The following is a 13,211-nucleotide window of genomic DNA, read 5'->3' as shown; positions in this document are numbered from 1 at the left end:
ACTACCGCAGACCGGGTGCCTTAAACAACAGACATTGATTTTCTCATAGTTCCGAACGCTGGAGGTTCATGGTGTCAGCAGGGCCAGCTTCTCCTGAGGCCGCTCTCTTTGGCCCATAGGTGGCCATCATCACCCTGTGTCCACACATGGTTCTTCCTCTTTGACTATCTGTGTCCTAATCTCTTCTTATAAGGACATCAATCGTAGAATTAGGGTCACCCAAATGGCCTCATTTTAACTTAATTACCTCTTTAAAGACCCTATCTCCAAAAAACAGTCATATTCTGAGGTGCTTCAATGTGTGAATTTAGGGGGACACATTCAGTAAGGGCAAGAATGAGTTTGCCTTCTTCTGGGTGGAAACCAAGAGTGACCTCTCTAGGATGATACAGCTGGTGATTTTATGCATCTTCTTCGCTAGCCTGCCAACAGAGAATTTGACAAAAGACCTAGTACCAGAAGTGAGTGACTCTTTGTTCCAAATGCTACAAAAAAAAGGCACAATTTGTCAATGTACAAATGGTAAAGATAAGAAGTGAGCAGATGCTGTCTCTTTGCCCACAGAAGTACTTGGTCCAGATATATTTAGCCACTTTTACTTTTCTCCTAAATACATGGAGATGGCCTCAGGCCTCGATCACTCCCCTGGGAGCCGCAGAATAACCTAGGTTGTTGATCGGAAGTACAGATTTCACACTCTTGGAGTGAGACCTGGGAAAGCTCACCATTGAACATTCTCCCCAAGTGATTCTTAAACTCTACTAGTCTTTGCATACCTCTGATTTAAGGAACGGAAGAACTCATGGCATTGAGGTTCAGGGGACTGGCCCTCTCCAGTAGCCCTCAAAGTGTAGTCCCCAGACAACATGAGAACTTGTTAAAAATGCAAGTTCTCAGGCTCCACCCCAGACCTGTGGAATCAGAAACCGTGGGAGAAGGTTGCCACACCCTCCTGAAGGTGCCCTCCTACAGGAAAGAAGTCTGTGGGTTTCTGTGGGGTGAGTGTTCACTTCTCACCAGCTCAGAACTCATTCTTTCCGCTTTTCCTACTTTTATTCTAACTTATAACAAAGTGTTTCAACAAGTTATTCTGCAGCGAGCTTCTGCTTAAGATGGCAGAGCAGAATATTGTATGTCAACCGTAATTGGGAAATTAAAAAATATCTTAATTTTTTTTTAAAAAAAGTATGCCGCACCAACGGAAGCAGGAAGGAGTTGTCAATAACTTGAGTCACGGTCTAGGATGCTAGATAGCTTGTTTCTCACCCGGCATTTGTCTCTGATCGACAATGAGGCTTCCCATAAATAACATCCTTGTGTTTTGCCTTTTTTTCCCCATCTGTAAAAGGGGACAAATGCTATCTAACCCTTCTTATTAGAGAGGGACAAATACAGTCTAAACATTCTTTGGTAATCATTGAATAAAAGTTTCTTCTTTATATGAAACCAAAGTATTGTTTCTAGTAGTGATGACAATTACTATTGAACATTTTCAGTTATGACTGCAGTATATAAAAGCAACGTGGGATAAACATTTTGCCAAAGCCATGGCGGCTAACCAAATTTATTCCAAAAGTACTTTTAAATTTTATTCAACTCAGCAAGCAAAGTAACTAACCATGTATGTAGTCTTAGGCTTGGGGTTTGATGTTCAGAATTATTCCTCTGTTCCTTTCCCTGAAAATCTGAGTAGGAAAAGAGATGGCAGGTTGTCCTTTTGAAAAGCACAGGAGGTTCAGTGTGTGGGCTCCAGAAGCCACGCAGTAGGTGCCGAATGAATGGTAGTACCCGAAGCCTCCATCCGTCTCCTCCTAGGTGAGCTCTAGAGACAAAGGAAAGAAGCCCTTTAATGGCTTCCAGCCTTCACTCACCATTTGCCCTCGGGACTTTCTTCTCAGCGCTCTTTCCAGAGCTACTAGGCTCGGGGCCATTAGGAAAGCCAGACCCCAGCAAAGAGCTCTGTTTCCAAGTGACTCTGGACTAGCACATAGTAGGTGTTTGTGGAGGTACAGACGGCACGTGACACACAAAACCTCAGGCAGTGCATTCTCCAGAATTCCCGTCAGCTTTTAGCTACTTTATAAAGTTTGTTGTTATTTTTTTGTCTTTGTGTGGGTTTTGGTTTTGGTTTTTAGTTTTTTGTTTTTGTTTGTTTTTGTTTGTTTGTTTGTTTTGCATTTCAATAGATATAAGAGCATCCTTCTCCAAAATCCTTAGCCCATTTTAATCTTGGAGCTAATTAAGTAAACCAGCTACTCCCAATTGCCAGTCAGTTGGGAGGTTTCTCTGACATTATTTTTTTTAATTCAGAGATTATAGTAATAGTCTAGTCATTCGCCATCGGGCTGGCTGAGAACTCTGCCTGTAAGATACTAAAATGGAAGAGCAGACATTGCAAAATAGCCTTTTCATTCCTCCTCCTTTCCCAGTCTAATTTTATTTCTTGAAAGTATAACACGGCTGCCTATCAGAAACCCTTAAGTTTCTCTCTCTAGTTGATCCCCAACACTTAGCCTCAGTCCCTGAACCCAGGGGGATAGGAAGATGAGTAAGACACGATTCCTGACCCCTTGATGTTTGCAGCGTTGATGAGAAAGACACTCGTTAAAAAGACCATTACAACGCAATCTAGAAAAGCAGAGGAAGGAAGCTGAACTTGGCCTGTTGGAGGCAAATAGATGTGGTTTTTAGGAAGAGAAGCCAGAGGGGCCTTTCTGGGGAGAAACAGCCCCTGCTGCAGCAGGAGGTGTAAAACCAAACCTTTGCTCCGGTCTGCTTGGGTCCAGTTTCTTCACCTAAGAGTTGGTACCAGAATAAGAGGTTTAGATGTTTTCTCCTTCCTGTCTGTGATAGGACTCAACTCTTCTAGTCATATCCCAGACAGTCCAGGGCCAGGAATGGTCCCTTACACTGTGAGTAGTCTCCAGGTGACCAGAAAAAGGGTCAGGTTGCCCCACCTGAGACACGAACCCCGGCTCACCCTCTTCCAGCTGGAGGATTCTAAGTTTTCTTCAAGAGTGGCCCTGGGGGATGTCCTGCCAGAATTTGAGACGCTGATGATTGTCGCATTCTGAGTGACTGAGTGTGACAGGCCTTGGAAAAGGCTCCGATTATTTGAGATTGTGGTTTGTCACGTGGAGCCCCTTCCCCACCAGTTGCAGATATAGTCATCCATGTTCTAGGAAATGAGTGATCAAGCTGCCCAGGTTTCCTATTAAACTGGATGAGTCAATCTTCAAAAATAGAGAAGGAAAGGGAGGGGAGGGGAGGGAAGGGAAGGGGAGAAGAGGGAAGGGAAGGGAAGGGAAGGGAAGGGAAGGGAAGGGAAGGGAAGGGAAGGGAAGGGAAGGAAAACCACAGAAAAGAAGAAATAAATGGATCCCATCAATATAACTTGTAACTATACACAAACTTCAGGCATGTAAATCTCTAACTAAAAACAGGGGCCAAGACAAAGATTGGTTGGACAAAACACTATTTTTAGCAAAGATAATAGAAATGTGTGTGTGGGGGGATCTTTAAAAACATATGTTCACTTAAAAATGAAATGGCCTTTTAAAGTGAGAGGCAACAAGCATAATTTGAGATCAGATCGGTAAGAACTGCTCTTCGGGATGCCCCGATTCAGGCAGAAGCCCAGAGAGTGCTCTGATTAGGAGAGAAGGGGTGGGGGGGGGGGCGGCAATGACATCACAGAAGGAGAGTGTTTCCTTTGGTGCCAATAACCTAACAGAGTGACTCAAATTCGAACCCATATGTTTAGTTTTCAGTCTGGTACTCATCAGACCTGCAGTCATAATATCTGCTTTGCTTTCTCGTTATCTTTACAAACAGCTCTTTGGACGCGATGTGGCCCTTGGCCCAGTCCAGAGGTTATTTTCTCCTGTTTTAACATTCCAGGGTTTGAGGTTTAAGATGTGCAAGGCACTTCCTCTGGCAATGGCAGCTCAGGCTCCATTTTAAAGTGGCTCTGCTTGTATTATCGTTGACACATATAATAATTCAATCATATTCCTTAATCCCTCTGGGGCTAGGTATTTCGCTAGGGGCTTGGGATAAAAAGATGAGAACGATTTGCCTCTGACCCAGGTGGATTCTCTGTAGCTAAGACCAATATCTAAATAAAAAGTCATCATACAGTATAACAAAGGACCTAATATATCTATCTATCTATCTATATATATATCTATATATGTATATATATATCACTATCTATATTCCTATCTATATATAGATAGATATAGATATAGATAGATAGATAGATAGATATAATATAGATATGATAGATAGATAGATATAATATAGATTAGATAGATAGATAGATAGATAGATAGATAGATATAGTGATAGGAACATAAAGAAGGAGCAGTTAACTCCCGGGGACTCAGAAGAGAGGATGTGACTTTTAAAGGACATAGAAGGAAGAGGGGAAGTCATATTAAAAAACAATCGAACCAGGTGAAATGGCCAACATTCAACCCTACTTGACATAAACACAAACAAATCAATTTCTTGTGGCATAAGTTAACAGCAGGGGCAGGACTAGGAAGAGGTTTTCACCCCTTCCACCAACTAGTCGAATGATAGCAGCCGCCCAGAGCTGTGCTGATAACGATTCTGAGGATCCCAGGCTAACAGGAGAGGATAATATTGAAATTGATCCATGGTCTGTCCTGACTGAGGAATGGGTGTAAATGGAACGCAGTTGCCATGCATAAATCATAAGGAGCTTTATAAGTAAAGGCACAGAAGTACGGGGTATCAGGTGGTCAGAGGTAGTTGGTCTATGTTGGAGGGTTTTGGGGGTGCGGGGCAGATGGAAGATCCATTTTGGAGAGACTATTAGAAAGCTGAGTTGAGGGTGTGTCTCAAAGAGCATCACACCTCATACTGCTGCTTGTGCCCTATTATCTCTTTGACTTCCTTACTTTTTAAAACAAACCCACATTACTTGCCCTGCTCCCCGCCCCCCAAAATGCACTGGAGGTGACTGTGTTCTCTGCCGCTTTGCAATTCAAAGCTTTCCTTTAAGAAAAGGTCACAGTGAGCTAAGAACGCATACAATAAGTACTTTGCAAATTAAATTGGAGGTTGTTTTTAGGTAAAATAAAAACCAAGTCTTGTGACGGTATGGATTTTGTTTTGCAAAGGTCAAAGTCATTACATAAAGAATTTATATATTTTTTTACCATTAAGAGGGCATCCAAGGAAGTTAGTCCAGTTTCTCGGGAGCCACAGCCCAAGACAATTAGGGGAGCTTCATTATGCCCTGCCAGGGCTGAGCTTTCTAGAGGGAATCTGTGTCGTTTCCCAGTGGGACGCTCCAGATTGCATCAAGGTTATTGAAAATTGACCCTATGATTTTAAGTGCACAGTAATAAAATGCCCTTCTAGATATATTTTTGCTACAAAATTATATCTATCTATTTATTTATATTTATATTTGTATTTGAAAGCTAGACATCCCAAAAAACTTCAGATCACATTTTAAAAGTAGTTTTTGACTAAAAGTGCAGATAAGGGACCCTTTGAGGAACTCTTTCATGATGCACCAGAGTCCCACTCTAGAAGGTTCAGATTTGGTAGCTCTCTATCCTATAGAAACATTTGTTTCTCCCTAAGATTTCTAGCAATGAGCAGAAGCGTGCAGGTGCCCCCCTGAGGACTCGGCCTGAGTTTTACAGATAAAGCAGGGTCAGGGGCTTAGGGCCTATCTCTCCTGGTGGGTATCCTGCCTCCTGTTGGTTGATTTTAGACCCCATGCCCCAGATCTGATGTGTTCTTTTTGTTTGCCATTAAGGCTCACACTAGGCCAGTTTCCTGCCAGAACTGGAAATCCCTACTGAGAAATTAGACCACAGGAAGTCTCATCTATATGTTGTGATACATTGTTTTAAATAAACTAGAAAGAAGAACACAGTATCATTTTAGCCAAGGTTGATCATGAATCAGGCCCATCCAGACTCTTAACATATTTATTACCAAGAGCCAGGTGGGTGAATTTCACTCTCACATCCAGGCTCTTTTTGGAAGGAGGAGAAGGGCCAGCTCTCTCCTCCAGCTGTAAGTGTAGGACAACAGGGGACATGAGAGCAGGACTAGGGGACATTCCTTCAGGTAGAACTTCGGCCCAGGGCCTAGTTCTCCTCCTCAGATTTGGCAGACTTGGTACTGGGAGAGGGTGAGGTAAGTCAGGGATTTTAACAAAATCTTTGTGTTACTTGGGAATAAGGTCCAAAACCTAGAGGAGCACAGAGAACAGTGGAATTTGGGGACAGCTTCTCAGGCCTCCACATAGGACCCCCCTACTTTGGCGTGGTACCTGAAGGGCAGTGGAGTGGAGGGGGCGGGGAGCTAGCTTCGGAAGTGAGTCTGGGCTTACAGGCATCACGTGGCAGTCCTTCTCTGTTTGGTGAACCCCCACTCACTGTAGAAATTTTAACTACACTTTTGTTTAACTTGGGCAAGATACGAAAGAATCAGAAGCCCCCCAATCCCTCAAGGGTAGGTCTCCAAGAATATAGGTGAGTTTCCAGTTCCCCTGGGGGTGGAGTGCAGGCTTCTTTTTTCTTTTTCTTTTTCTTTCTTTCTTTTTTTTCCCCCACGGGAGATTGCTTTCCAGTTGTAGCGATGACAGAGGAATACAGAAATGAACGGAGGCAGCTGACCTTGCCCGGCCCGGGAAGTGAGCAGAAACCCCCAAGAATGCATTTTCATCATCAGTAATGGGCCCAAAACTCCCCGAACGAATGTCTCTCTCGCTCTTTTCAAAGCCTTTGAGTTTGAGCGCTGCAGCCGCAGCAGGGCAGGATTGATCCCCGAAGACTCCTGACCCCCCACTCACCCTTGGAGCGGGCGGGATGTGCGAAACGTGGGCAGAGATGGAGGCGACGTCTCAGGATGCCACCATTCTTCCCCGCTGTAAAATTCCATTCCGCCCAAGGATAAGCCCGGTGCCCTTCGCTTTAAACCAGGCAGAGGGCCGTGGGCACCACGGTGCAGCCGTAGTCAGTGCGCGCGCTTAGCCGGGCGACCTCTCCGGCTGGAAGGCGGGGCGCTCCGGAGAAGAGACGGGAAGTGAGAAAGCAAAGGCAACCACACCCCGAGTGCAGAGAGGGCCCAGGGCCAGTCACAGAGATGGCACAGGTGGCCTGTGTGCCTTCCTCACCTCAGAAGAGCTGGTTTAGAAGGACCAGAGTTAGGGGGGAGGACGCCGTTTCTGTGAGCAAGCCTCTCGGTGCGTGTGCTCATCGTTGACTGAGTGATGATCACATGCCCGCCCCTGCGTTGGGCACTTGCCCGGTCACACGATTGACGAGCCTTCCCGGAGGTAGGTGTATGCACCCCGTTTTCCAGGTGGGAATCCCAAGGCACAGAGAGGTACAGTGACTTACCACGATCACACAGCTAAGTAGTGTCTGAATCGCGCTTGTCTGGCTCGTCCTCGCTGAAATTTCGAAAGCTCCCTTTTGAGCACGGCGTGCTGCCGACATTACTGATCTGAAACTGGGGTCCCCGGGGCAGCTGGACCCCCCTACTCCAACCTCACGTTGAAAAGAAATGATGCGTGTGTGGCGGGCTGGGGTCGTGGGGCGGGGGCGGGGGAGAAGGGGTCGGGCTTCCACCACTGTCCTCTGGCCAAGGCAGGGCGCCCCGGGGTGTGGCTGTGTTTTCCATTCTCTGCCTTTCTCCTTTGCGTCGCCGCGGCCTCTCAGGGGTCGCGTGCCTGTTCCCAGACCAGATGCCATCTATCTCTCTCTCTTTCGTAGGCACGGTGCTGTTGTGCCAGGCAAACCAGGAGGGATCTTCCATGTACACTGCCCCCAGTTCACTTGTATATACTTCTGCAAGTAAGCCCACGTTGTGGCTCTCTTTCTGTTTTGTGACATAAATCTGAGTCCAATCACCTCCCCTGCCATGTAAGTTCTCTCCCCCTCCCTCTGCACCACCCTCCCTTGTGGCTCTCTCTGCGAGGTCAAGCTGATTTTCATAAGCATGTCTCTGTTTCCCCACTGTCGCCTTAGCACCTGCTCCCTCCGCTCATTACGTCTGAAGCCTCACTTCCTGGACATCCCAGCCATTCTTGGTTAAGAGCCGTCAGGACGGGGTCCAATGGATGGGACGTGGGATGCCGAGATGGGGGGCGGGGGAAGGGGGGGCGGGAGGGGGGGAGCTGTAGCTCATCGCCTGCCTTCTATCACAGCTTTGCAAATTAATATGAGAAAAACTGAAGTAAAATGGGCAGGCCATCCACCTTGCACCCTCACCTTGCCAAAAAGGTGCTCGATGGGCTCCCGTGAGCACGGTTTTCACACGGGCCTGTGGCTAGTGACTTATTTGCAAGGCTGTTCTAGCCATCAGGTGCTATGGGGAGGAAACCCGAGATAAATATGGATGCTAAATCACACTGTCAAGGTGGAAAAACCAAGGATTGCTCTGCCTGGGATGGTTTGGTTCTGGAGAATGCCCCACGCCTTCTCCGCCCCCCAGAGCAGGGACGAAAGGGCTTGCTGATTATATCACCCTTCCTCAGAGTCTCCTGACACAGCCCAGACCTTGTCCCTTATCTCATACTGTGTGTGTACACCCTGTGACATCCCCATAACAACCCAAATGGGTCCCCGTTGGCGATCAGGGCTCAAAAGTGAGTCTGTGGACCAGGGTAGAGGTGGGCTGCTTGTGAGACTGGCCAGAGCAAGGCGGTGGTGGGCAGCAGAGGCCACAGGCTCAGGATAATTAAGAGGAGAAGCTTCACTGTGTACCAAGACCAAAACATCTCGATTCTCAAAGGCTGAGACAAACCAAAGTCTTCACTGTGGGGCAAAAGTTAGAAGCAGTGACAGGGACCCCCAAAAGATAATGACTATGGGAAACATGAGGGTCCCTGAAGGCTGAGGGTCATGGAGGCAACTGGTGGCTTCTCCCAACCACGCTCCCATCCCAAAAGCAGTTTGGACGTTCATGAAATGCAAGATCCCCAAGAAGCCAAAATCTAGCCCTTCTGGCCCGAAGGGGTTCTTTCTTAATTTCTGAAAATGGTTCCATTTTGGTCAGTGTAAATGCACGCGCCTATATTGTCTAGAATTAGAATACCATGGTACATGTTCACACGCTCAACCTGTTTAATCCTCTCAAACTCTGTACCAGGTAGGTATTATAATGTTTGCTTTACAGCTGAGGAAATGCAGGGTACTGAGCGGTGGGGCGATTCACCCAGGATCACACAGCCAGTAGATGGTAGATTTGTCTTTCCAATTTCGAACTTGGGGATATTGTTCAACCCTCCACTTCTTTTCTGTCTCCATTTGACTCCGCATCTCATTGTCATCCCATTGTGCCGGTCCTTCCCACTCCTCTATAAATAATATTGTGTGGAAAAGATTTGGGTCGAGTTCCAGAGTATTATTTTTGTTTTTACCTAATATTATTGTCCTGTGGAAATATCTCAGATGAAATATCCCGTGTCTGTACAATCTAGTATGTGTGCTCCTGGGACCAAGGCGCTGACTTCTTAATCGTATTTAATTTTAATTACTGTTATTCTAATTAGCCTCACGAGGCTAATGGCCACCATATTGGACAGCGTGGCTTTCTATAATCCTAGGCTGTATTTATATTTCGGTTTCCTTTTCAGAAGGGAACAAAATAAATTAAGTCCAAAAAAGAACTAGTTTTAATTGGTACAGCTCTTCTAAAGCGACTCGAAGACAGTGTGTGTCATAAACGGCAAACATGGAAATATGCCACAAGTTCTCCATACAATAATAGGTGAAGCATTTAGAGAAAAATGAAGTCATCTAAGACTGCTATCAGCAAACAACAGCCCAAGGGCCAAATCCAGCCCACCGCCTGTTTTTTTTAAGTCTTAGGAGTTAAGAATGCACTTAGATTTTTCAAAGCATTATAAAAACAAAAACCAAAAAAACAAAAATAACAATGTAAAAGAGGCTTAGGAGGCCTGCAAAGCCTCGGAATCTCGATGATCTGCCTCTTTCTGAAAAAAGCATGCTGATCTCTGATTTAAAGGAGCCATTTTATTACCGGAAATACAAAATGAGAACATAGCTTCACTGTTTATAATGATACTTTTTTCTAGATTTAAGAGTAAAAATGTATAATAATTATAGAAACCGTATAATGTGTCCAACACCCTTCATTTTTAAATGGGATAATCATATTATCTACACATTTTTCATCCTATTATTTTCACTTATTATCATGTCATGTGCACTTTAGGAAAATGTGTTAATGATTTCATAATAGTCTACTGTTTAATGATATTATATTTTAATCTATCCCTCCATTGTTGGGTACTCAGGTTGATAGCAATTCTTTAAAAATTACAAAGAAAATAAGTGTCCCCATAGATAGTAATTTTAAAGAAAACAACAATTAATAGCTAATCCTCCTGTCCCATAGCAAAATAAAACAAAAACTAGTTTCTTACAATAAGAGTCTTCATGGTGGACCCTTTAAGCAATGGTATTCAGACTGACAAGCTCAGTTAGTGTTTTAGAATGGTAACCCACCTGAGACCACCCCCACCCCGCTCCATTTGAATAGTTGAGGTCCCTTAGATTATTTCCATCTGAGGCCATGCATTGGTGCTGAGTGTAAAGATAATCCATTTCCCTTAAGACAAATGGCTGAGGCTTCCTTTCTCCTACACTTTTCCAAGTCAGCAATGCCTTCAGGGGCCTGGCTGTGCGCCATTAGCTGGCTTCTGGCCACATTCACATGGATTTTCTCCTCTAGATTAAGGTGTATATTTTGATGCAAAATCACATCCAATTTGGGCTAATTGGGCCAGCATATAAAGGGTCAGTTTTGCACGTGCACGCGCGCGCGCGCACACACACACACACACACACACACACACACGGGATGTACACACAGTCACCTGAGATACTTTTTCTCCATCAGGCCTGACATATACATGGCTGAGAGCCACAGGTCTTGCCTTTGACATCAGAATGGTGTGACCACTTTTTCTCCAAGAATCTAGCCTTCTTCCCCAAAGCTGAGGCTCCCTTCCTTCTCAGCAATTGTTTAGGATTCACCTGGTTTTTAGCTTGAAGGTGCATGTTTATCACTTTAGGGGAACAGCTGTGCCCTTGAGGAAAGGCGTGTATAAACTACACTTTTGTAAATTAGATCTATGTATTTACTGACTTCCATGATTACTCCTGAGTTTGTTTTTCTTTTTTTTCCCCCCACACATCTTTAACTGGCCTTGAATGTTTTAGACTTAAATTGTCCCTCTCCCTAGCCAAATAGCTAATCATCTGTAAACAACACCCTTAAATGCAGTAGGGGAGATGGTTTTTAAAGGAACCCTGCTGAATTAATCAGTAATGAAAATAACTCCTACTGAAGTTATCTGTTTCTTTAAGATGCATTTTTGCATAATAGGTTTCCTCCCTTTAAGTGAAACATCCTAATGATGTGACCCAGGATACGAACTCATTAAGAGAAAGATTTTCACTCAGGGTTCTAGGTCAATACAACCTAACCCCATAGAGTCTCCCATCTCACCCTGCTGACTCCAGTTCCCCCTCCTACCCTGCACTTTATCCTGCCGTGAAGGCTTAGGTCAAGTGTGTCATGAGACATCGCACATCCTCTTTCTCGTCCAGATTGTAAAATGGACCCACTTTCTATCAAACTTAAACGAAGTCAGACCAAAAAAACTCCAGAGAATTCTGCAAGATCGCCTTGTCCCAAACGCAAAACCACATTAATGTTACTGTTGCTGTCTTAAAACATTAATTTTGAATCAACTAAATGGAACTAATAAAATCATTTTATTTTCAAACAATTTTTATTAATAAATTAATAAAAACCACGTGTTTGCTTTGAGTAGCAGATACGACCCCTGAACCGAGAGGTTTAGAGAACGTGCAGGCAGGGCTGGTGGTCTGCTCACTTTCCACCAACCTGAGGGCCAGTTGTTTGTAGGGTTGTCCTGTCCTGGGCGAAAGGCACCGCTGCGTTATTGTTAGTGCTGTTCGCATACCACGAATGCATAATACCGAAAATGGCTCCAGGGAGAAATAAGAAGGCCTAGAATAGATCACCACTCTCTCAAGTTAAGACATTACTCCTGCTTCGATTCCTTGAAATATCAAGAGGTAGATCATTGGTTCCGAGAATGAGAAAGTCCACTTCTAAATCGGATTAGCGAAGCCAGCGACCACTCATCCCTATTTCCATATGGAGCAGATTTCCCACAGGCGGGTATACGTTACCAGCTTTATTTTGTTTTCTTTATAACTTTGCGAATTGATTTTGAATTACCAAGGTGACATGTGCTCACGCTAATCACGCAAATAAACACAAACACACACACGTATGGGATAACATGGTAATAATATCCCCACTTTATCCAGGAACACGAACCCTTAAAGTATCCCCGATTGACTCTCTGGTAAGTATCTGTCCACATTTATTTCATAATAATGCAAAGAAGGACACGCACACATGCAATGGGAGGGGGCGTTGGCTCAATTTTATACACAGGGGAGTGTACACGTGCATGGTGTGTTCACATTACACATCTTATTCATATCTGTTTCACTTCACAACACATTGTGACCTCATCCCATTAAGCCTCGTACCATTCCACATGTGTGGATGGTCCACGGTTTATTCAACCATTCTCTTTCCACAGTAGTTTAACCTATTTCATTTGCACATCCCTTCCATAAAGGCTGGACCCATAGCCATTTTTACACATACCCCTCAAATGCCACATCCAGTTTCCCGAACACGGGGTAGTTGGTTCCATCCCAGCATTCTCGCCAACACCCGTGTATTTTGCTCTTTAATTTTGCAAATTAGGTAGATGGCAAATAACATCTGAGTTGTCTCTCGTTAGCGTTTGCCTTTCTCCTAGTGAAAGGCGTCATCCTTCCCAAATTTAATTTTCATTTGCACGTGACCCCTTGTGAATTTCTGATGCACATCTGCCTGTTTCTCTTGTGAGTTTTTCTCATTTTATTTTTCATTTATTTCCCATTGAGAGAGAACTATTCATTCAGGAGAATAACCTGTCGACATATTTCCTGTTGTGGCCATTTGATTTCGCTTGCTCCAGTATATAGTTTTAATATATAGGCAAATATATTTGTCTTTTCTTTTGTTGCTGAGGTCAAGGTGCCAACATTGTCAGTTCTGGTGAGCATTCTCTTCCTGGCTCATAGATGGTCAGT

At 44.5% G+C, this 13,211-nt stretch overlaps 1 protein-coding gene across 34 annotated transcripts in view; it reads left to right on the top strand.

Annotated features, from left to right (window-relative positions):
- Window positions 1-13,211, top strand: part of RBFOX1 (RNA binding fox-1 homolog 1) — a 1,358,182-nt gene that overhangs the window by 1,271,043 nt on the left and 73,928 nt on the right. For all 34 annotated transcript variants that reach the window (XM_036226176.1, XM_036226155.1, XM_036226160.1 and 31 more), the window contains one exon: window positions 7,770-7,850. In XM_036226176.1, the coding sequence (XP_036082069.1) occupies window positions 7,770-7,850 (81 nt within the window). The remainder of the gene's footprint in view (window positions 1-7,769; window positions 7,851-13,211) is intronic.

Source organism: Rousettus aegyptiacus, unplaced genomic scaffold (genome assembly GCF_014176215.1).
Source record: "Rousettus aegyptiacus isolate mRouAeg1 unplaced genomic scaffold, mRouAeg1.p scaffold_m13_p_8, whole genome shotgun sequence".
Taxonomy (NCBI): domain Eukaryota; kingdom Metazoa; phylum Chordata; class Mammalia; order Chiroptera; family Pteropodidae; genus Rousettus; species Rousettus aegyptiacus.
The sequence above is the reverse complement of the archived record's forward strand: the minus strand, read 5'-3'. Positions and strand labels throughout refer to the sequence as shown.